Source organism: Sus scrofa, chromosome 15, assembly GCF_054392235.1.
Source record: "Sus scrofa isolate SSC_HxYL_T2T_F1_AM1 chromosome 15, Sscrofa_HxYL_maternal_Yorkshire_Landrace_v2.0, whole genome shotgun sequence".
NCBI lineage: Eukaryota > Metazoa > Chordata > Mammalia > Artiodactyla > Suidae > Sus > Sus scrofa.
In genome coordinates, this window is record NC_139397.1 from 59,127,677 (window position 1) to 59,152,114 (window position 24,438).

Consider the following 24,438-nt stretch of genomic DNA (forward strand, 5'->3'; position numbering starts at 1 on the left):
GGGTAAATGCCCTCTAGAGGCTGTCAACTTTGACTCAGAGTGAAAAACAGAAGCTGCAGGGAAAAACGTAATAGACAGCATCTGTCAGCAGGTAGTGGGAGTAAAATTTTACTTTTAGCAGATGGATGGACAACTTGTAACCCAACTCCATGGTTTCTCAGTTATCATCAAGATTTTAAATAAATAACATCCACTAATTTAAAACTTTATCTTTGAGCAGCTCCTGGAAGGTAAGGCATATTTAGTTTCTTTAGTATTTGTCAAGTGAAATGGCCAACTGGCAGATTCTAGATGTAGTAATCTTCGAGAAATAGGACAGAAAGAGGAAAAGGTTTCAGTGGTTTTTAATTTATTTCACATCAGTATCTTTTTTGTTTTGTTTTGTTTTTTCTTTTTAGGGCCACACCTGTGGCACATGGAAGTTCCCAGTCTAGTGGTCGAATTGGAACTACAGCTGCCGACCTATACCACAGCCACAGCAATGCCAAATCCTTAACCCACTGAGTGAGGCCAGGGATAGAGCCCACATCCTCATAGATGCTAGGCAGATTCACCACAACAGAAATTCCCTCACATTAGTAGGGGTTTTTTGGTTTGTTTTTATTTTATTTATTTTTGCTTTTTAGGGCCACACCTGAGGCACATGGAGGCTCTCAGGCTAGGGGTTGAATTTGAGGCTGCAGCTGCCTGCCTACACCATAGCCACAGTGATGCCAGATCCGAGCCGTGTCTGTAACCTACACAGCTCATGGCACACCAGATTCTTAACTCACTGATCCAACTCGCAACCTCATGGATCCTAGTTGGGTTCGTTAACCACTAAGCCACCAAGGGAACTCTACACATTAGTGGGTTTTTTAAAATATCACATTATTGGGTAGAATTTGAGGTGTGGTTTTAAGAATTCAAAGCAGACAGTGAAAAGAATGTAGGAATTAATAAAGTGTTTGCTTCTACCGAAACCTCAGAGAGATCCACTTTGGTTTTGTAACCACTAGGGTTTTAGGCTCTTCACATTTTCTCTAATCTTCATAACCTTCATACAATTTTCCCAGTATTCAAGGGTCCAAGCCTTAGTATGTTCCTTCACAAATGGGGTGGACGGTAACTGATTCAGAATACCTACTGCCCTCTGGAAAAACGAATATGCAATGTCACCTTGCAATAGCAGTGGGATGAAGCACTGGAGCAAAGGATTCTTCAGTCGACACACTGAATAACAGTAAGGCTAGCAAGGCTGGTCCTCTGAAATTCCACATATGAAATGAAGACCTTTCTCCTCATCTCCTTCTGTACTCTAAACACTGTCACAGATGAAAACTTTCAAGGTTAATTTCTAACCTCTTAATTGTGAAGCAAAATGTTTTTATCTGCATCCCCCCACCCCTGGTGGAGGTTCCTCCTTTTATAACTTGCATTCTCTTTGATGAGTAAAAGAAGAAAGAATGGAACATAGAGACAGTTTGTTGTTTAAAACATCAAGAAAAGTGTCCCAACAGGCCAATCTTTGTGGGAGCCACAGAAAAAGACCTAGTGTAGCTCCAGAAGGCTCCAGAGGAACATACAAGGTCATTTTAAGCTTCCCAGCTACTAGCAGAAACAGACAGGGAAAAGGGTCAGGGGTGGGAGTGTTTCCAGACTATTTTATCACCACTATCAGCAGATTATAATTTACTTTGGTAACTGGATTTATACAGGAAATCCAGGAATAAAATGATTATTCCTCTAGAAATGGTGCGGAAATTGAACTAATTTTTTAATTTTTGGTTTCTTAACATTACAAAATTAATGCTATTACTTTTTTTTTTGTCTTCTCAGGCCCACACCCGTGGCATATGGAGGTTCCCTGGCTAGGGGTCCAATCAGAGCTGTAGCTGCCAACCTACGCCACAGCCACAGCAATGCCAGATCTGAGCCACATCTGTGACCTATACCACAGCTCATGACTACGTTGGATCCTTAACCCTGAGTGAGGTCAGGGATGGAAACTGTGTCCTCATGGATACTAGTCAGATTCGTTTCCGCTGAGCCACAAGAGAAACTCCCACTATTACAATTATTTATTTATTCAGATGTTAGTTCTTATATGTCCTCTTAAGTTCTTCATATAATGGAATATTGTCCTGCAAGAATTTTCCGTATTGTAAGTTTACAAAGTCATTAAAAATCCTACTCTAGGAGTTCTTGTTGTGACTGAGTGGTAATAAACTCGACTAGTATCCGTGGGGTTTGATCCCTGGTCTCACTCAGTGGGGTTAAGGATCTGGCGTTGCTGCAGTGTAGGTCTCGACAAGGCTTGGATCTGGCATTGCTGCGGCTGTGGAGTAGGCCCGCAACTGCAGCTTCAATTTGACCTCTGGCCTGGGAACTTCCACATGCTGCAGGTGCAGCCCTAAAAAGGAAAAAAAAATATTCTTCTCTAAATCAAACGCTTTGCTCCTCTCTCATTATACTATGCAATGTGACCTAACTGGTTTTCAGAAATAATGTGAAATCAATGACAAATGTTCCTAGCACTTTGAAAAGCACATTTTGTATTTTTAAAAATGAATAGTCTTCATATAAAATTTTTTCCAGCTTTTGCGTGCTCTTAACTGTGGCTTTCCAACTCTTTTTTTTTAACCATTACTTTAAGAAATACATTTTACATAATACTTACATGTACACACTCCAAATCCCTTTACAACATATAGTGTATGCTGGTATTTTCTGTTTAATTCTACTCTAGTCCATTTCATTAGCAAAACTGCTGGTAAAGTCCCTCAATTAATTTCTTTACTAATGGATCACAAATTGCAGTTGGATAAATACTCCAAATGCCTCTTGTTTTGTTTTCACTCTGTGCTTCTCTGGAGGTCTGGGTTGAAGGTGGGTCCAACCTTCCAGAGGGAATTTGTGGTCATTTCTACTAGTTGACCAGAGCTTCTACCCACTTGGTACCAACTTGGCTTGAGGGTATTTTATTTTTTTGAGATTGCCCACGTGGGGGAGGAGCTTGGGCTGAAACCCATCATGAGGTAACTTGCTATGAGCCGGCAGGAGAGTGTATGTATGCAAACTTTTATCTTTCCACTCTACCCAGAACCAAAGTTCAAGACAAGAACAATTCCTCAGGGCTCCCACGGGGGACAGGTCTCAGCCTCAAGCATCCTGTGCTTGTCCAGACCCTGGATGGATGGTTCCAGAACTTCATCTCCTATCCTCTGGGTCCCCAGGAGCTGAGAAAAACGAAAGCTGTCCTTAACCTCAAGATTCCAACTTTCATTTACTTTTTTAGGCTCTGAGTATTTCTCACCCTCTCCATCAGCTTATTTATTTATTTACTTTTTAGGGCTACAAGTGCAGCATATGGAAGTTCCCAGGCTAGGGGTCAAATCAGAGCTACAGCTGTTGGCCTATGCCACAGCCACAGCAATGCCAGATCCGAGCTGCATCTGTGACCTACACCACAGCTCACGGCAACACTGGACCCTTAACCCACTAAGCAAGGCCAGGGATAGAACCTGCAATTTCATGGATCCTAGTTGGGTTCCTTATCGCTGAGCCACAACGGGAACTCCCTCATCAGCTCATTTAAAAAGTTTTTTTTTTTTAGTCCAACATTTTGAACAGTTTCTAGCAGGATGGTACATCGTGCACCCTAAGTCCGTGCAAAGCTATAAAACCAACAATTCTCTCTCAAGTGATGCCAAACAAAACATGTAGAAAAATCACTGTGTGTAATTCAGATTTTATTGCTTATTATGTCATTCCATACAATTTTAAGTAAACAGACTTTGAGAAAATATACTGGGAGTATTAAACAGATGATGGCAATATTGATGGGAACGTTCAAGTGTTTTACATCAGGTAGTATAAGAGGCACCACTGCCACCATCACCCCCCAAATTTTGTACATTTCATATAAAAAGAGTAAAAATAGTTCATTGGCATTTAACTAGCATTATTCTTTGTAATCTATGAACCACGATACACCTGAACAATTGCAGAATCTTCAGAGCAAAGCATTTTCCTCCACTGGCAGATCTAGTGGTTTCAGTTTCGTTAAAAATCAGGCAAACAAATCAACATAACAAAAACACACACAACCCCCAAACCAAAGCTGGCATATTCCAGGGGTCCTGAATTTTGACCTACCATTAATTCAAGAAATAAAATGGGATTCAGCATTTAAAAATGAGACTGAAGTTCTTCACCGTAATTATACTTACTTTATAATTCAAACGATTTAACTGAAGCCAATGTTAACCTAGCAAAAACCCAGGATACAACTCAAACTTCCTTTTGCTAAGGAAACCTCTTAGTTAAATATTCTTTAAAAACTCAGACCCAGGCTGCACAGGTATAATTTGAAGAACCAACAACTGACCCTTCCAGACACCACAACAGTAGTTCTAAGGGTTTTTGAAGCTGGGAGCACATACAGAATCACCATAAACCACACATACACATCAATAACTTCCTGATAACACTACACTAACAGTTTCCTCTATGAATGACTTAAAAAATAATTAAGCATGTACTATAGCTTCAGCATTTAAAAGACTTCTATGTCCATTTGGGCTGAGACATATATTTGTTTTTGTTTTTTTGCTTTTTTTGGGCCACACACATGGCATATGGAGGTTCCCAGGCTAGGGATCTAACCAGAGCTGTAGCCGCCGGCCTAAACCACAGCCACAGCAATGCTAGATCCTAGCCAAGTCTTCGACCTACACCACAGCTCATGGCAACGCCAGATCCTTAACCCACTGAGCAAGGCCAGGGATCAAACCCAAAACCTCATGGTTCCTAGTCAGATTCGTTTCCACGCACCACAGTGGGAACTCCTGAGACATATATTTGGATACTCGAAAACAAACGTGGCTTGAAATATGATTTTCTATTAAAACGTTTAGAAGAACTGTTACCAAACAACTAAAAATATACAATGACAGATAAATAGGAATTTATTAAAACCACTGTCTCTAGTAACATAAAAAATTAAATATTAAGGCATCTTTTATCCCCACCTTGGTATATGTAGCAAAGAGAAATGTTTTAAATAGGAAACAGCACTTCTGTTCAAATGCTTTCTAATGTATTTGGCAGATTTGGGTTTTTTTCTTTCTCCTCTTCCACATACCATGAAAGCTCTGTGATCAAACGTCATGACCCAAACCAAGAGAAATGGATAAACAAATACTCATTTATTAAAAAGCAGTTCACCCTTGAAAAATAAAAAGGAACTACAAATAGTATGTATAAAGTTCAAATTCTAGTATTTAAATTTCTCTGAAGCAATTTATGCTTCAGTCATTAAGAGAAAGAACAGATGAGGACTTAAAAGACGAGAAGCCTACTGACATGGATCACATGCTGGACTCACTGCTCACTCAGAATTCCCTCCATCGAGATGAGCACTGAAAAGGGCTTCATATTCCTTTAAAAAAACCACATCCACTAGAATCAGATTATATAAATTAGCACATTATTTATAATTGCTCATATGTGCCCATTTACAAAGCCCAACTGGCTTCCAGAGCATACTAAACAGTAGTAATGTTCACCTTTTATTAAGGCAAGTTTGTGAAAATAATTTAACACAACCAGATCTCTTCATGAACGTTCAGCTTAAAACATTTCTTTTTACATAAGAAACATACAAAAAAATTGTTTTATAAAAAGTCACCTCAATTCCAGAAAAGAGTAATGAAAGATTCTGAACCCCGTTTATTTTTTAAGGGATGCGCTTCCCTCGTCTCAAATTCCAAGAACTATTCATCATCTTTAGAGCCAGTTTTGCTTAACTATAAAAAAAGAGGAGAGAAATGTTCAATGAGTTTAAGCTGTCATAGTAGGTGAGTTCCTGATTTCCACTTAATAGCAAAAGCAAACATTTACAGTTAATAGAACAAAAGGCAACAAGGTTCAAGTAACCTGCACCACCTACGGCTTTCACCATATGCAACTACCTCCCAACTTCAGGCTCAGCTACTTTGAACAGGATTCTTTGAAAACATAACCTCACTGTGTGACGTCTCACACGGGGAATGAATGCACTGCGTTAAAGATCAGTTGATGAGTAATGCAAGAAAAACACGGAGAGAAATCGGCAAAAAATTCCAAGTGGAAAGTAAGCAATTTTAAACAACAAAAATAGAAAATCTTTCTTGACAATGGTGGGAAACTACATTTTAGGGTTTGCCCTAAAAAATACTAAACTTCGGAGTTCCCGTCGTGGCGCAGTGGTTAACGAATCCGACTAGGAACCATGAGGTTGCGGGTTCGGTCCCTGCCCTTGCTCAGTGGGTTAACAGATCCGGCGTTGCCGTGAGCTGTGGTGTAGGTTGCAGACACGGCTCGGATCCTGCATTGCTGTGGCTCTGGCGTAGGCCGGTGGCTACAGCTCCGATTAGACCCCTAGCCTGGGAACCTCCATATGCCGCGGAAGCGGCCCAAAGAAATAGCAAAAAGACAAAAAAAAAAAAAACAAAACAAAAAAAAAACAAAAAAAATACTAAACTTCTACTAAGAGATCAAAGCACTCCTTTTCATGACTTGGTTCTGAAAATTCCCTATTGTCAACAGTCATATTTAAGTTCATCCACTCTTAAGAGGTATTTCAACAGACATCTTTTACTGTATTAAAACTCATTTCTACAGTTTTCCATTGTTCAAAAAAAAGAAAACCTAAAACTGAGGGTGTTGGGAAGAGAAAAATGTAAAGGATATTTCAAAAATACTTACATGCTGAATGTGAAAAAGGAAACAGACATCCACGTAAAATCCAAAGGTTGACGGGGAGAAAATAGAAGATACAAATTTTGTTATTAGAAGGCAATGATTGTAACAATTTTTTGAAGACTGGATTATAAATATTATATACCTTCACCACATCAACCCAGTTCCATCCTCGAGGAAGTTCTCCTTTGTGATCTAGAGGATAAAAACAGTAACTTTATTTCTAAGACCAATCAATGACATTTAAATTTCAGGAAGATTTCATATACTATTCTCTACAACAAATGGGTTAAAGATTTAAATCACTTATTATTCCAACTTATTATTAAGTTGGAAAAGTAGTTTACCATCATTGTGAACCGCAAGCACTGTTCTCCTGGGGATACTTGCAAAGTATTTCAGGTGTACCTCTTTTCACATTTACCCTGTTTTCATTCAAGACAAAACCTGATAGTGAGGATAAAATATGGAGGTGAGCTGGTAATGCCTGGAAAAAGAGCTAATCAGTGTCTTAGTTTTATGCTTTTGCACAATTTCACTGCTTATGGAAATAAGAAGTTGTGTCAGTTTGCTGTTTCCAGGGTTAGCGTTCACACAAAGAAGCAGGCTGGAGACAAGAGGCCTTCGCAACAAATGTCTGCCTTCAAACCTAACAGGAGGCCAGACAACTTATTATTAACTGCTTTGCTCCAATAAAATATCCATTATTTAATCCGACTTTCTTTAATCAGGGCTTTAATCTGTTGTGAGTGCTTCAAAGAAAGCTCAATCTTTTTATTTATTTATTTTGGCTTTTTTAGGGCATATGGAGGTTCCCAGCTAGGGGTCAAATTGGAGCTGTAACAATTTACAGTTTATGAAGTAATTCCACTCTTTTAATAGAATATTGAAATTTGAAGAACAGTTTACTAAATGCAATCTAAAAATTTTTCAATTTAAAATTGTTTGATTTTTTCTCTTTGCTTGATGTATCTATATGTCTCATTTTATGAAATCCTGAAAATTTACATTCAAATCAGGTACACTTTTTATTTATTTATTTATTTATTTATTTTTATCTTTTCTAGGGTCATATCCCCGGTATATGGAAGATATGGAAGTTCCCAGGCTAGGGGTTGTATCAGAGCTGCAGCTGCCCGCCTTCACCACAGTCACAACAATGTGGGATCTGAGCCTTGTTTGTGACCTACACCCCAGCTCATGGCAACACAGGATCCTTAACCTACTGAGTGAGGCCAGGGATTGAACCCTTGTCCTCACAGATACTAGTCGTGTTCATTACTGCTGAGTCATGATGGGAACTCCAGGTACACTAATTTTATAGTAAGAGAAACAAAAATTAACCCTGTGATTCTTACAGGAGAAAAGCAGGATCACTGGAACTCAGTTTTAGGTGCTAATGGTTCTTTCCCCTTCATGCCAGTTAGAATCTTATCTCACTGGTTACTGGTTATAAGGGGCATGGGGACAGATCAGCAATGCTGGTAACTAAAACTTACCCATAGTGCCATGATTGTCCCATTAAAGCTTTATTTGGAATGCAAGTCTCAAGTCATAAGCTCCTATACCAAAATTACAGGATGATAAGGTGGCTATCATCAAGGAAAGGGAGGTAGGGAGATACTAATCAAAGGGACTGACCACAGGTCACTATGGATGAAAATAAGAGGTAACGAACTAACATAAATGCTAAACATCCAAAAAGAAAAGAACCAAAATTCTAAAAAACACAGACTGTAATGGCTACAATTTACTGCTTCTGTTGTTTATCCTTGGATGCTGTCAGTAGACTTAATGGATTCTCAGATTTTAAGTTTTTTTTATTTTAATTTTTTGCCTTTTTTTTTTTTTCTTCTATGGGCCACACTAGCTGCATATTGAGGTTCCAGGATAGGGGTCTAATAGGAGCTATAGCTGCCAGCCTACACCACAGCCACAGCAACATGGGATCTGAGCCAAGTCTGCGACCTACACCAGAGCTCACAGCAATGCCAGATGGTTGACCCACTGAGCGAGTCCAGGGATTGAACCTACAACCTCATGGTTCCTAGTCAGATCCGTTTCCGCTGCGCCATGATGGGAACTCCGGATTCTCAGATTTTTTATTTCATAAACCATCACAATTTAAAAAATGTATTCTGAGGGCCAACACAGGTTGCTCTCTTTTTATCCCACCACAAATACCATTAAACAAAACATAAACAACCAAAAAACTACCATCACTTTATAAAAGAAAGGGCATTATTTTAAATCTTTTCACCAAAGTAAAAGGGTCAGTTCTTCTAATAAAGGGCAGCTTGTACCCTTATACCAATAACACACACACACAGACCTAGGTACACACATGTATATGTACATAAATGCATAAATGCACATATGATAATATTTTCCTTAAGAGGGAAAAAAGTCAGATTAATGTCAATTTGCAAAGTTTTAGATTAAATTAAAAAAAGGGATCAAGGGAGTTCCTGACATGACGCAGTGGTTAACGAATCTGACTAGGAACCATGAGGTTGTGGGTTCGATCCCTGGCCTTGCTCAGTGGGTTAAGGATCTGGCGTTGCCGTGAGCTGTGGTGTAGGTCTCAGACACGGCTCCGATCCTGAGTTGCTGTGGCTCTGGCGTAGGCCGGTGGCTACAGCTCCGATTAGACCCCTCGCCTGGGAACCTCCATATGCCACAGGAGTGGCTCAAGAAAAGGCAAAAAGACAAAAAAAAAAAAAAAAAAATCAAATATGTATTCTTAAATCTCACTGATGTAAGAATAAAGTCAACTATAGACAAAAGCATTAAATTATTTATTGTGTGAAGATCTAATGGTATACCAGGCTTCACCTCAAATTAGAAGTGTATTTCAAAAAAACTTCAATATACTTATCTGTCATAAAGGTAAACAATTTGGACATGTCTGAGAAGGTACCAGTGGAACACACATTTGTTCACTACTCTAATGTCCCACAGTCTCAAGACTCATTCATAGTTACTCTGCCACTCGGTTAACTTCTTCTCAAATGTTTATCTCTTGTGGTAAAAGGAGTAATAAATATTTTCAGTATACGTCTGTGACCTAAAATAGTCGCTGATCCAAATGTTCCAAGAATAGACCATAGAGAACTAATCTTCTCAATCTAAATAACTGCTATTAAGCATCCATGTCACATCAAAAAGAAACATGGTTACATACGTTATAAAAGAAAAAAAAGTAACACAAACCTGTTTTATCTGCTAGCTTACGTTTCTGGGCTTTTGAAAGTTGTTCTTTTTTGTCTTTTTTCTTACTGGATGGGGCTGTGTTTGGAGCTTCAGTTGAGATGATATTGCTTATGGATGTCTAGGAAAAAAAGAAATAATTCTTGGACTCAAGCCTTAAAACTTACTAAATTATACTACATATGGCTACAACCTGCAATAAGTTAACAATTTTTAAGTGTGTGAAGTAGCAGAATCCTTTATTATTATATTCATTTATTAGATCAGGTGACTTTAGCCCATTATTGGTTTCACTCTCCTCAAAGTTCACATTAAGGGATATGATATTAGTTACACTGCTAGAACCAGGTCCCTGAGGAAGAAGGTCTGATGTCAGCATTATGCTTAAGCTCTGAAGTGCCAAGGTAATTTTATAATTCAGTTCATTTGCTAGTATTTGAAAGTTTAAATATGTCTTTAGAAAAACCATCTGTGCCTACACCAGAGATCGAGCTGCCACTCGCCACTGCTTCTCCAGCTGCCTCTCAGCATCTGCCTGGACTCTGCTGGAAAGGTGGATGCCAGGACTATTCATGATCTTTGGTTCATAGACAAAACTCAACTGATACTGACGACTGAAAGTCTGTCAGTGCACAATGTAGTGCAAAGGGGTCCAACACACACCTACTTAAGGTCATAAAGGATGATTATTTCCTAAAATAATTCTAGAAATATAACCATTTTCTTTTCCTATTTAACAGAGGCTCCTTAAGCTGCAACATCTTCAAATTGAATTGTGGCAGGCTTACTTACAATTAAATAAGCCTCAAGGAGAAAGTATGTAATTTCATATGTATTTCAGCACTACATAGGAATGCTCTGAGCTTTGTGAAGATATTAAATAAATTTGAAAAAACAGGAATTCTCTGGTGGCCTAGTGGCTAAATATCCAGCATTGTCATTGCTGTAGCTCAGGTCACTGCTGAGGTGCAGCTTTGATCCAAATCCCTAGCCCAGGAATTTCCAGATGTTGCAGGCCTGGCCAAAAAAAAAAAAATTTAGTTTTACATATCTTTGTTTTGGTGGGCACATGAAGCATTCTAATCTTATGCAAAGGGTAAAGTCTAGAGAATATAATTCCATTTTTAAAGATAAACACACACTAAGAAATCTAAAATTCATGGTCTTAACTCGGACGTAACTCTCTTTTTAAACCTAACACAGTCTCCTTCCAATTAAAAAAAATAATAACTAGTAAAAATGAATTACTAGCAGAGTTAAACCCGAATAAACAAAGTGTGGCAAAAACAAATGCCTGGCTCACAGCAGAATGAATGGGATGGTGATTCTCCATGAACTGCTCCTTATTGTCCTTGGCGTATTCGAACAACGTGTACGTCATGGCAGTCCCGAGATTAACTTCCACTGCCTCCTGTAACTTGGCTAAGATGCTCTGCTTTACAGCTGATGATCTAGAAAAGCACGAGAAATATACTGCTAAGAGAAAAGTAAAAGAGAGAGTGACCAGAAAACCCTAATGAAAACAAAACAATACTTACATGGTGTTGTTAAAAAAGGCGTTCATAGATATGATTGGAGGGGTCTGGGGATAGGTTTCTGTCCAGGAAATCTCTATTAAAAAGGCTTTCGGATCACCGTTTTCACCTATCTGAAAAAAAGGGAACTCTTAGACTTGTAAAAAGAAATACAGAGACAATATTAAATTATGATCTTTATTTTTTAAATGATTATTTTTTCCATTATAGCTGGTTTATAGTGTTCTGTCAATTTTCTACTGTACAGCAAAGTGACTCAGTCATCCATGCATATATACATTCCTTTTTTCACTTTATCATGTTCCATCATAAGTGACTAGACATAGTTCCCAGTGCTATACGCAGGATCTCATTGCTTATCCATTCCAAAGGCAATAGTTTGCATCTATTAACCCCAGATTCCCAGTCCATCCCACTCCCTCCCCCTCCCCCTCGGCAACCACAAGTCTGTTCTCCAATCATCATCTTTAAAATGATGAATTCCGGAGTTCCCGCGGTGGCGCAGTGGTTAACGAATCCGACTAGGAACCATGAGGTTGCGGGTTCGGTCCCTGCCCTTGCTCAGTGGGTTGACGATCCGGCGTTGCCGTGAGCTGTGGTGTAGGTTGCAGACGCGGCTTGGATCGCTTGGATCCCGCGTTGCTATGGCTCTGGCGTAGGCCGGTGGCTGCAGCTCCGATCGGACCCCTAGCCTGGGAAAATCCATATGCCGTGGGAGCGGCCCAAGAAATACCAAAAAGACGAAAAACAAACAAACAAACAAACAAAAAAATGGGCAAAGGATCTAAACAAATACTTCTCCAAAAGAGGACATATTAAGTAGCCAAAAACAAAAAATAAAAATAAATAAATAAAATGAAATGATGAATTCCTTCCAATGCTTGTGGTCAGATTAGAAGTGTACTATTTTGAGAAGTTCAGGGGTATGGGATAAGACCCACGAGACAGTGAGAGCAGTATAAATGGAGGCTGACCCTCAATTCATTCCTACTCTGTTTTAACAGCTTTAGCTGATGTCCATGGCCTGTCTCTCTGGCCAGCCTCCAGCTTTTTCCAGCACCAAGACTACGTCCATTATTTTTTGTTTCATCAAAGCTTTCTGAGGACAAATATAAGACATCAACTAACCCACTGAGCCATGAAGGGAACTCCCTGGACAGCGACTTTTGGGTAAGTTTTTTTCTTTTTCTTTATTCTTTTGTTGAGGTATAACTAACATACATTATATTAGTTTTGGGTAGACAATATAATGATTCAATATTTGTATATATTGCAAAATGATCACCACAGTAAGTCTAGTTAACATTGATCACCACACAGTTACAGTTTTTTTCCCCTTGTGATGAGAACTTTTAAGGTCTACTCTCTTGGCAACTGTCAAATACATAACAGGCCATTATTAACTAAGTCACCATGATGTACATTATATCCCCGGGACTTATTTATTTTATAATTCAAATTTCCTATCTTTTGACTCCTTATTTGACCTGAATTATTTAAAGATGCCTTTTTTTTTTTTTGCTTTCTCCAGCTTTTTTATACTTAATATTACAGAAAAACTGCTTTCTCCAGCTTTTTTATACTTAATATTATAGAAAAACTGGAATAGACCAATGAACACTCACTGATATGTATCTTCTTCACCACATACCTTTTAGTCCACCTACCTTCTCTTTCTTCCGCTTTACTACCGGATCAACAAACCTTCCCCAATGTATGGGATTTTCTCCCTTTGGTTTTTTGTTGAACCATATGAAAGTAAACTGCAGACATCATGAAGGGTCTTAAATATTTATGAGTAAACTATCCTACGGGTCACAGCAGTGTCCATCAGATAGGACACACATGTCCTGCAGCAGCCTGGAAGCTGTGCTCCATGAGTACCTGCTGGTGTCAACACAGACATTCAGCAAAGTGTAGAGGGCTCTCCCACTTGCTGGGGGAGAGTGGCCTTGGCTGGGGAAGTCTGGGGAGGAGGCTGTATTCAAATAGAAGGGCCTAGGGCTTAACTTCACAGTTAACTTTGGCCATTAAAAGTCTCTTTGTCATTACATAAGTGGAATGGTGTAAGAATTCTGGAGCTTGAAAAGGAATTGAGAAGCGCTGAGCAGAGAGGGGAGTTTCTAAAGGAAATAACTATAAAGGATTTACTTCCTGTGAAGTCAATAACAATCGTGCATAAGGACCATTTCTCAATTTATTTTATTTATTTTTTCTTCTTTGGTCACCCTGTGGCATAGGGAGTTCCTCGGGGCCAGGGATCAGATCCAAGCTGCAGTTGAGACCTATACTGCAGCTGCGGTAATGCCGGATCCTTTAACCCACTGTGCTGGGCTGGTGATCAAATCTGCACCCTGGCACTCCAGAGACGCCTCCGATCCCACTGTGTCACAGTGGGAACCCCTCAATTTATCTTAAATGGTGACAATGTTAATAACTGTTAAGTCTCTCATAAATCTACAAAATACTTTCCTCAACCACCCACGATTACTTAAAATCGTTTGGATGAATGGGCTGTTATTTATTTACTAAATAAAATACTGGTTCTGCTTCTTGTTGAAAAAGAGTTATAAGCTACCTTTATTTTAAAGAAAAATCAACATTTCACATATGTAAAAAAATATTCACATATATTGATAACATAGAACATCAACTTTTCTTGACTAAATTATAGGGTAATAAAAAGAATGCTAGACTCGGAACAGAGACCTGGATTTTAATCCTAATATTTATCAGTATCAGCTGTGGGAGCTTAGGAAGTTAGGACTGAGAGAAGTTACCTTTAAGATTGGAAGGTAAAACCACATAATTTCCAATGTTTCTTCCATTTCTAACATTTTATAATTCTGTCGCAATAAAAATATGTTTATCTTAGTTTTTAAAAGTTTCTGAATTAAGTTTTCAAAGGTTAAAAATAATGGCTGTCATGGCGATGAGTTTTCATTTAAATGTTTCAGCAAATCCAAAGACATAATAAATGCACACCACCAAATTAAAAAAACAAACTAGGGAGTTCCTGTTGTGGCGAAGTGGAAACAAAACTGACTAGTATCCATGAGGATGCAGGTAAGATCCCTGGCTTCGTTCAATGGGTTAAGGATCCGGCATTAGCATAAGCCATGGTTTAGGTTGCAGACACGGCTCGGATCCTGAGTTGCTGTGGCTGGCAGCTGCAGCTCTGATTCAGCCCCTAGCCTGGGAACTTCCATATGCCAGGTGTGGCCCTAAAAAGCAAAATATATAAATAAACCAATAGAACTAAACTAGCATTTTAAAAAGCAACTTTAGTCTTTCCCAACAAAGCAGTAAAAGCTCCTGCTCATGCCAGGTCTTACCCTATATTGAAATGAAACTGGACTTAATTCCCGGAAACTTTCATCTCCTTCATAAATGGAACGCAATGCCTCCAGTTCCATCTGAAAGAAAGGAATCAAGTGAGCGTGGTTTAGTCATATAAATGGATTAGAAACAAAGAGTCTGTTGTTTCTGATTCGAGCCCACTCAAACCACATATAACCTGACTAACTTACATGGCCTTCAATGTTTCTAACACTTGTGCATATACTAACACGTCACAATGATAATCTTGACTTGATCACCATGTGCCAAGCACCGTGAAGCATTTTACAGGGGATTACCTTGCTTAATTCTTAAATCACTCCTGTGAAGAAGATCTTATTATTTTCTCCTTCCTACCATGGAGGAAAGTAAGATTCAGTTTAAAGCAACTCCAGAGCCTGTGCCCTTTTGCTCTGTCTGGGGCAGAAAGAGTATTAATATTAAGCTTGCAGAGAAATATGAAACTCAGTAGTTCCCCATTATTTACGTATATTATTTACATTTGTAATGCCTACTACAGAATGATACAAAACTTGAAAAAAGACTTAGAGACAATAAAAAGAACTTTTCAAAATGGTAGTTAGAAAAGAGCTGACAAGTTTCTATCTAAGATGGGAAAAAAGACTACAAGAGAAAATATGTAACCAGCAATCCTTGACTGGAAGTATTTCTCAGAACACTGTGGGCTTACAAATGAGGAGACCCAATCACTCTTGTGATTACTGACAAATACCTAAGAAAAGATAAAGAAGAAAGGCTGTACTTGGGTATGTATTTTAGTTTCCAAAAACATGCATGTCTTTAGTTAGTTGTACGAACTAAAGATGGTGACTGTGAACTACATGGACAACATTTTAGGACAGATCATTCAAGAAGGAGTTTGTAAGGCCCCAGGAGAGTAAGGAGTGGCGCCTAAGCCTTGGCAAGTATATGAAAGACAAGGAATGTGTACACAGTCCTTCTCAGGGAGGGTGACCGGGTTGGGACATTAGGGAAATACACAAAACAGTCTACCTGGATTTCAGCCAGGCCTCATAGGTTTCTCTCGCTACCTTCACAGAAACAAAACAAAACAAAACAAAATACACACACACACACATATAAATTCAAACTGGATTCAAGAATAACTGAGATGAGACAGGAACAAACAACCTTGCTCAAAATGCACTGCTGCTCCTTTAGTCCTTAATCCTTTCCCATATTTCAATTAAATGACTTGGACAGGAACATAAACTGAAGACTGGCCTATCAAACTTGTGGATGACTATTTGATGGGATAGTGAATCATGCTGATGGCAGAAGAATGCAAAAAGCCCTTGAGAAACAACCTAACAAGATGAAACTTTACAGGGTAAGTAGAAGAACTTGTCCTTAGATACCAAAACATACAAAGTGGAGGATAACAGACAAACCAGGAGTTCCTGGCGTGGCTCAGTGGTTAATGAATCCGACTAGGAACCATGAGGTTGCGGGTTCGATCCCTGGCCTTGCTCAGTGGGTTAAGGATCTGGTGTTGCCATGACCTGTGGTATAGGCCATAGACATGGATTGGATCCTGCATTGCTGTGGTTGTGGTGTAGGCCGGCGGCTACAGCTCCGATTAGACCCCTAGCCTGGGAACCTCCATATGGAGCGGCCCTAGAAAAGGCAAAAAGACAAAAAATAAAAAAATAAAAAATAATAAAAAAAAGACAAACCACTCTGCATAAAGCACTTTGAGGGTTCTAGTTGACAGTAAATCCATGTGTAGAAAACTGTGATGCCACAATTTAAAAACAGAACATAAATAAACTTATAACCTGTCCACAGACACACAATTCCAGAAGAGTGAAGGACTAAATAGAATGAATAAATGGAAAAAAGCTAAAGAACCAGTTAGTATAAGGAGGAGATCTGAAAAACCAGGCATAAAAATGAACTTTAAGTGTCTGAAAATCAGCCCTGTGGAAGAAGAATGGAACTTTATTGTTAAATGGAGGTCCCTGGTTCTCATACAGGAATTTTGACCCAGCAAATCTCAGGTAGAGTGTAGGTGTCTGTTTTTCCAACCATCATCAAGTGGTTCTAGGCAGTGGTCCATGGGCCAAACTTGGAGAAACATTACACTATATGCTCCCAGCTTCACAGTAAGAACTGCCCACGCCTTAGCTTCGAAACTCACCAAGCAAGAATGGTCTAGAAGGATTCAGATACCACAGCTTGTCAGGCTTCTTTAAAGGCAACTTCTGATCCAGAGATTCCAGGACATCTATCATGTCAAAGAGCTTTCAAGTTGTATATTCTAAATGCAGAGTGAACTACTTTGACTCTAGTCCTGATTCTTCCGCAAACTCACTCTGGTGCCTTGGGGCAATCACTTTATAGACCCTTCTCATCTACACACCTTATAAATTTAGAAGGTTCCCCTAGAGATGACCCCTTCAACTCGAATGTATGATTTAATGTCAAAGGGCATTTCAAAGAAAATACCTAAGTGTAAATAAACCACACAATTCCAGTATCACATGTAAGCTCAAAATAGACTTTGTATCCACTAGACAACCACCAGGTGGTTAAATTAAACGATTCCACCAAACAATATGGCCAGAAGACACTGGTGTCATCATTTTCCTGCACCAGAAACCTAACTCATTCAACTTTCTCTACCAGCCAACAGATTTTAAATTTTAAAGGTCATTAGATTCCAAAGATCCTAACTCAGAAAACACGCGCTAAACAACACGCGGGATTTAAGGCCAGCCAAGTGTACGGGATCGCGGACCAAGTACACTCGTCCTTGTTAGCAGGAGACCTGGGGGTACCAGGGTTTGCCAAGCAGAAAACTGCCGGGGGAGGAAAGACAGAGGCGACTCCTTAGCCATGAGGCGAGCCAGGCCTCTCCTCGCAGGACACCGGTAAACTTGAGGCACCCCAGCCAGACCCTCACTCCAGGGGCGAGGACAAGTGCCAGGCTGGGGCGCGGGGATCAGCCGGGGAACCGCGCTTGCGCGGGAAAGGGGCTTCCAGCCCGGGACTCACCTCCTGGTCTTCGTTGGCACTCATCGCACCGGTCACGGGGTGCCTCCCGGGCGGACTGAGTTCGCGACAACGAAGGGAAAGCGAGTGCAGCGGCCCCGAGGATGCAGCGTCCCCACTTCTACGCCCTCGGCTGCGGAGGCACACCCTTCACATTGAGTACGAGAGTCACGCGCGCCCTCGGCCCCTGAGCAACGCAAAGCAGTCTTCTGGGGGCTGTGGGAGGGGACCCGACAGCCTAGGCAGCTGGGGCGCCGGAGCGTGGGAGGAGGGGCTCCGAGCGGTAACGACAGAGGCCCCGCCTCCTCCTTATGGCTTTTCCTATTGGCTGGTTCTCTCCCCGCCCTCAACTCCTGCTCCTATAAAATATGAAGCGTCTTCTTACGCTTTGCGGAAAAGCGTAAAGTTCCGGGATGGCGATTGGTGTAGCGCACTGTCACTCAGGCTCAGAAAGTGCTTCCTGTGCCTGCGCAGGTGGGCCCTGGGACGTCTGAGGTGCTGGCTCTGGCTCTGGGGCGGTGGCGGTCTCAAGGTTTCTGGCGTCCTCTGACATCCTTGCCTTTTCCCCTTACTCCTCACCCGGCTGGCGGCGGCCCACCACTGCTGCAGCGGGCCCGGGCGTGCGGCCTGGGTGAGTCCGGGTCGGGAGATCAGCAGGGCCGGGCGAGACCGCCGAGGGAGGGAGCTAGAGTTTAACAGTGCTGGTTTGGGGGGCCTGCGAGTTCTTACAGCGTCTACGAGTGCATTTCTTTTTTAGTTTTTGAAGAAAAGATGCACCTGTTTCTGGGGCCTCCTGGGTTAAGGGGGAGGAAAGGAAAGGAGAAAGCGTCTGTCTTAAGGGCTGCAGCATTTCCTTTCCGCCTTTGCTCATTGGAACTACCTGGGCGGGGTTCTGCGACCCTGGGGACGGCATCGTTTCCTAAGTCAGACTGTTGCTTCACATCCTCAACATCAGCTTTTGTTTTACCATCCCTGCCCCAAACTGTCGTTCCTCTTTTAATCGTTTTATAGTCGGACTTCTTTGGATTCCCATCCTTATTGGCCTTGTGTCCTGCACTCTGAACCTCCGTTAATTAAAAAATAGTTAATGCATTTTTTTAACCTGCCACTTTGATTAGGTCACTTTTCTTTGCAATCTGTTATTCTTTCTATGAATGTTTCTTATTATTTTATGACCACGCCAGCTTCCGGGCGACTTCCTTCGCATTGCAAGATGTCCCATCCAGAGTGTTCACTTACTACTTGCGCACCTTCTTCCATGTCTTGGTTGCTTCACTGGTTTCTTCTAGGAGATCTGGAAATTTCTCCCATAGGCTGTCATCGAGATCCATACAGTTTTTGCACTCATCCTTTGCTGATAGTCTTCCCATTTTTTTGGCTGAAGAATTGGCGCAGCCACTTCAAATGACAAAGCTTTCTAAGGTAGAATGTGGCAAAAATCTCCGGTAAAATTTTCGTATGGCAAATTTGTACAGGTGCTGTATTTTAAAGCTTCACTATCCGGTGTAGTAGCCAGAAGCAGTATGTAGCTATTGAGCATTTGGAATAGGCTAGCCTGAAATGAGATGTGCTCTGAGTGTACACACCAGATTTCGAAGGCTTAGCATAAAAGAGGTAAAACATATTGCTATTAACTTTTATAGTAATGTTGAATTGATAATGTTTTTGGACATGTCGGTTAAGTAGAATATTATTAAAATTAATTTCTCCTGTTTCTCTTTAATATGACTGCTAGAAAGTTTAAAATTATGTGGTTTATATTACATTTCTCTTGGGCAAAATTGTGATTTTTAAATGCTTAAAAGTCATATCTGTTTCCCCTTATTTCCACTCCACGTTCAAAGACCATAGCTAATTCTCTTGAGCCCCTGAGATTATTAAAGGAAAGGGGCCTTTGGGACCCTGTCTAGACTCTCTGGTACCCAAATTGTGTTTTAACTATCTTTTTTATTTTCACTTCCCAAATTACCTCAAACTAGAATATTTCTTTTTCTGAACATGCAGTCCTTAGCCCTCAAAGCTTAATTCTGTCCTCAAAATATCTGTTTAAATAATTCTTAAACTTCTAACTACTGTGGACATTTGTTGTCCTGGTAAGCTTTCCAAACCTTTTATCTAATACTCATTCTCCCTTCAGTACTTAAATATGGAAAAGCCTATTAGCCTTTCCTAAATTAACTTTTCAGTTAAAAATACTGTTTTGGTGATCAGCTGGTGGCAGAAGTGCTTCTCACTTTTCACAGAAACTGTATTTGAGTCCTGTATGCTATACTGGTGGACATCACCCCCCCCTTTTTTTAATGATTTTTATTTTTTCCAATACAGCTGGTTTACAGTGTTCTGTCAATTTTCTACTGTACAACAAAGCAACTCAGTCACACATACATACATACATTCTTTTTCTCACATTGTCCTCCACCATAAGTGACCAGACATAGTTCCCAGTGCTATACAGCAGGATCTCATTGCTAATCCATTCCAGAGGCATTAGTTTGCATCTGTTAACCCCAGAATCCCAGTCCATCCAACTAACATCACCTTTTAAGTGAACCTTATGATAGTGGGACTTCCCTGTGGAATTATGTTGTTGGCCTATGGTTTTTGTTACTCTCATGGGCCTGGATGTGGTTTATAATGACAGAGTAGAAACATGTCCTTCTAGAGGTTTCCATTGATTATTAGTTTTTCCCCTTGTAGATTTCCCTTTAAATTGTACATTTGTATTAACTGTGGAGAAATGAAAAAACATAGTTATTTAAGTAATTAGCCTGTTATTTTATAATATCTGAGGAAATCAGAAATTAGACAGAGAAATTAGAGTTGTACTTATTATATATGTAAGTCAATAGTTATTTTTCTTTGTAACTGTAATAGGTAATTTGAGCACATTCCTGCTTTCTTGGTCTGCTCATCCCAAAGTTCTGTACAGTGCGTTTTGAGATGTTACTGAAAATACTGATTTGTCTTAAAGTTGATTAAAGGCTTTGTAATATGAAAGATTTTTTTTTTTAAATACCAATAGTCAATTTTAATAGGTCCAACTCAGGAATGAAAAATTTCACCTCTTTTATTTGTTCAGTAGTTTGCACATACGCAAAACCTTTTTGTAATGTTGTTAAAGTGGTGGAGGTTCATATGCTAGATGTGGATGTGAGCTTATAGGAAATTAGTTATTGGAGTTTCTATTGTGGCACAGTGGAAACGAACCCGTCTAGTATCTGTGAGGATGTGGGTTTGATCCCTGGCCTCGCTCATTGGATTAAGGATCTGGCATTGCCCTGAGCTGTGGTGTAGGGTGAAGATGTGGCTTGGATCCCCAGTCGCTCTGTCTGTGGTGTAGGCCTGCAGCAGTAGCTCTGATTCCACCCCTAGCCTGGGAACCTCCATGTGCTGTGAGTGCAGCCCTAAAAAGCAAAAAGGAAAAAAGAAAGAAAAAAAGAAAAGAAATTAGCTATTAATATGTTAACGTTTGCATTTCAGAATTTTTGTGACGCCTTGAACATGAGCCCTACACAGTGGGACTTCCCTGTGGAATTATGTTGTCGGCCTATGGCTTTCGTTACTCTCACGGGCCTGGATGTGGTTTATAATGCTGTCCATCGAGCCGTCTGGGATGCTTTCTGTGCCAATCGGAGGGCCGATCGAGTACCAATTTCTTTCAAGGTGCTCCCAGGTGACCACGAGTATCCCAAATGTAGACCCAAGGTAACAGCATTATGGTTGCACAGTGCCTCTCTTTCTCTCTCTCTTTCTTCCTCTTCCTCTCTCTCCTTTTCCCTTCTTTATGTAGGTACATCTTTTTTGTTCCTGTATCTGTGCAGGAAAATCCCTGAGTTTATCAGGGATATGGTTACAGTGGTGCATGAAGAAAGTGCTAGGCATTTTCACATATGTAATACAGGCCAGGTGTATCTAATAATCACTTTTTTTTAACCCCCCAGAGGAATAATTGCTTTATAATTATTATGATTTCTATCCTACAAGACTAGGTTTTCCTTTTTTTTTTTTTTTTTTTTTTTTGGTCTTTTTGCCATTTCTTGGGCTGCTCCCACAGCATATGGAGGTTCCCAGGCTAGGGGTCGAATTGGAGCTATAACTGCCAGCCTGTAGTGCCAGAGCTACAGCAACACGGGATCCAAGCTGCGTCTGTGACCTACACCACAGCTCATGGCAATGCCGGATCCTTAACCCACTGAGCAAGGCCAGGGATAGAACCCACAACCTCATGATTCCTCGTTGGATTCGTTAACCACTAAGCCATGATGGGAACTCCTAGGTTTTCCTTTTTTAAAAAAATTTGTTTGGAAAACCAAGTCTCCATGATTTTAACAAAGGCCGCTCTGAAGGGAAGGTCTCATTCACATGGCCGGTATCATTAGAGAATCCATAGTCTTTGCAGTTTGGTTCAGTTTCACACATATATTTTGCACACTTGCTCTGTGTTAGGTACCTGGAAGTGTGCAACAGGCTGGTGATAGAAATTTAAATAAGGAGTTCCTTTCGTGGCTTAGTGGGTAACACACCCCACTAGGATCCATTAGGATGTGGGTTCAATCCCTGGCCTTGCTCACTGGGTTAAGGATCTGGCACTGCCGTGGCTGTGGTGTAAGCCCGGCAGCTGTAGCTCCAATTTGACCCATAGCCTGGGAACTTTTATATTCCGGGTGTGGCCCTAAAAGCAAAAAAAAAGAAAGAAAGAAAGAAAGAAATTTAATTAAGACATAGTCTCCATCCTGGGTAAGGTCTGCATAAACTAAATGGAATAGGAAAGGTATTAAGTTCAAAACTGACTTTAGGGTGAACATCATAGTAGAGACTCTGATTTACTTGGAAAAATAATAATTATACTGATGATAGTTTTTATTAATACTAACAGCTTATTATGTACAGTGCTTTTTGTGTCAATTTACTTTTTTAAGAAAGTTATGTATATTGGTTAAGATTTATTGTAATCTTGCAAGGTGGGTCTGAAAGTCAGTTAATAAGACACATTGATCAGAATAAACTGCCCACTTTTTTTTTTTTTTTTTTTTTTTTACTTCTAGAGCAGTATTTCCCACCGACTGGTCTCTGGACCAAGTATATCACCATCACCTGGGGCGTTTATTAAATATGTCATTAGTGGCTGTCCTTGGTTAAACAGGGCGGGTAGGTCCTGTTGATTGGTCACCAGCTGATTCTTTTGCATGTGTGTTTGAGATTCACATACTGGAGACACAGTTTCATATACGCAGCCCTAGAAACCCTGAGCTTTCTCTGCAGTTGTGGGAGTCATGGCTCCCCTGACCTTTACACTTTTTTTTTTTTTAATGTGGTGTTTGTCAAGAAAGGCCAGTGATGTAGCGTAGCTGACTCCCTTTCCTACTGGATTCATTCTCCTGAATTCTCATTTCACCATTCTCAGTTCTTCTGAGTCTGCAAGGTTTTTTTGTGCTGGGTTTCCTTCCCGTCCTGTCTTTCCTCTTGTGAAGAAAACCTTGGACCAGCGTCAGCTGCAGCAGTCTGAGTCAGTGCAGCGGCTTTGGGAGTTACTGAGACTGCACCTGGGCTCTGCGGGGCTAACACGTCTCTCAAGTCCCCTTTCCAAGATGCGGGCTTCAGGCTGACCCCGGGGGACTGTTGTTACCCTCCAGTATTTAAGAATTGCCCTTTTTTTCCTTTGCCCACAAGTGAGCTATAGGGCCATCGTGTTTCGTCCTTTGAATCAAATGAAGCCAAATTGGATTTAGAGAATATTTGAGCATCTTTTTACAAGAACAGAAACTGGGACTGTGAGGAATATAGGTAGATAGCAGGAAAGGGACTCTTTACTTCCAGGTATTTGAAAGCCTTGACATCATTAGACATGCTTTGGCTTTGGTCATTGTTTGAATGGAAATGGCAGCTCTAGGGTTGAGATTCTACCTCCAGTGCTTGCTAGCTCTTACCTTGATCTGTAATCCTGAACATCCACATCTTAAAAATGCAGTGTGTGTATATATTGAATGAGATAAATGCACATAAAATGCCCGAAACTCAGTACCAGGTGGTTTTTGCTGCTCTTGTAATCAAGTATCTCTTCTCCTTTGGCTCGTGTTTGCAGAGAACTTCGTATGAATGGTACATTCCCAAAGGGATTTTGAAGACAGGCTGGATGAATAAACATCTGAATTTGGTGCCAGCCCTAGTGGTTGTGTTTTATGAACTGGATTGGGATGAGCCCCAGTGGAAAGAGAAGCAGTCTGAGTGTGCGACCAGAGTGGAAATAGTCAGGTATGGTCCCATTTGTCAGGTTGACTGTGTGGAGTCACCCACATCTGAAGTTTACTGACTTTATTGCAGGCAGCTGACTGCTGTTAAAATCATAGTAGTCCTGGAGTTCCCTGGTGGCACAGCAGGTTAAGGGTCTGGTGTTGTCACTGCTGTGGCTTGTGTCACTCTGTGGCTTGGGTTTGACCCCTGGCCCAGGAACTTCAGCATGCTGGGGTGCAGCAAAAAAAAAAAAAGTCTGCATGACTGGTAGCATTACTGTTAACTTAAATAATGCTAAGCAATATGAAGAAATTGGAAGACAAATTGGTCTGAGTTTCCAAATGCTTTTTCTTGCTTTTATAGTGTTTTTTTTTTTCAAAGATAC

The 24,438-nt window shown here is 40.5% G+C and overlaps 2 protein-coding genes across 13 annotated transcripts in view; one reads left to right on the plus strand and one right to left on the minus strand.

The window, feature by feature from the left end:
* Positions 1 to 3,714: 3,714 nt before the first annotated feature.
* Positions 3,715 to 18,100, minus strand: RWDD4 (RWD domain containing 4). Of its 4 annotated transcripts, none has more exons than XR_014830431.1 (7): positions 17,826 to 18,100; positions 14,804 to 14,884; positions 11,472 to 11,581; positions 11,237 to 11,384; positions 9,937 to 10,054; positions 6,501 to 6,918; positions 3,715 to 6,198 (listed from the first exon to the last, which is right to left on the minus strand). XR_014830431.1 is itself a non-coding variant. In XM_085001052.1 (7 exons), the coding sequence occupies exons 3-7, from the start codon at positions 11,495 to 11,497 to the stop codon at positions 5,757 to 5,759; spliced, it is 375 nt and encodes a 124-aa protein (XP_084857178.1). In that variant the 5' UTR covers positions 11,498 to 11,577; positions 14,804 to 14,884; positions 17,826 to 18,100; the 3' UTR covers positions 3,715 to 5,756. The 4 variants fall into 4 exon arrangements, 3 of the variants coding, with proteins under 3 accessions (XP_084857178.1, XP_084857177.1, XP_084857176.1); XM_085001052.1 differs by having other exon boundaries at positions 3,715 to 5,789; positions 6,869 to 6,918; positions 11,472 to 11,577; XM_085001051.1 differs by having other exon boundaries at positions 3,715 to 5,789; positions 6,730 to 6,918; positions 11,472 to 11,577.
* A 170-nt stretch (positions 18,101 to 18,270) lies between these two features.
* The window catches only part of TRAPPC11 (trafficking protein particle complex subunit 11), a 51,090-nt gene continuing 44,922 nt past the window's right edge, over positions 18,271 to 24,438 (plus strand). For 8 of the 9 annotated variants that reach the window (XR_014830415.1, XR_014830416.1, XR_014830414.1 and 5 more), the window contains exons 1-3: positions 18,306 to 18,453; positions 21,303 to 21,527; positions 23,905 to 24,074. Coding sequence is in view for 4 of the 9 variants with exons in the window: in XM_003133337.6 (XP_003133385.2) it covers positions 21,324 to 21,527; positions 23,905 to 24,074 (374 nt within the window). In the remaining 5 variants the exon portion in view is untranslated. The other variant, XM_085000948.1, reaches the window with a different exon arrangement.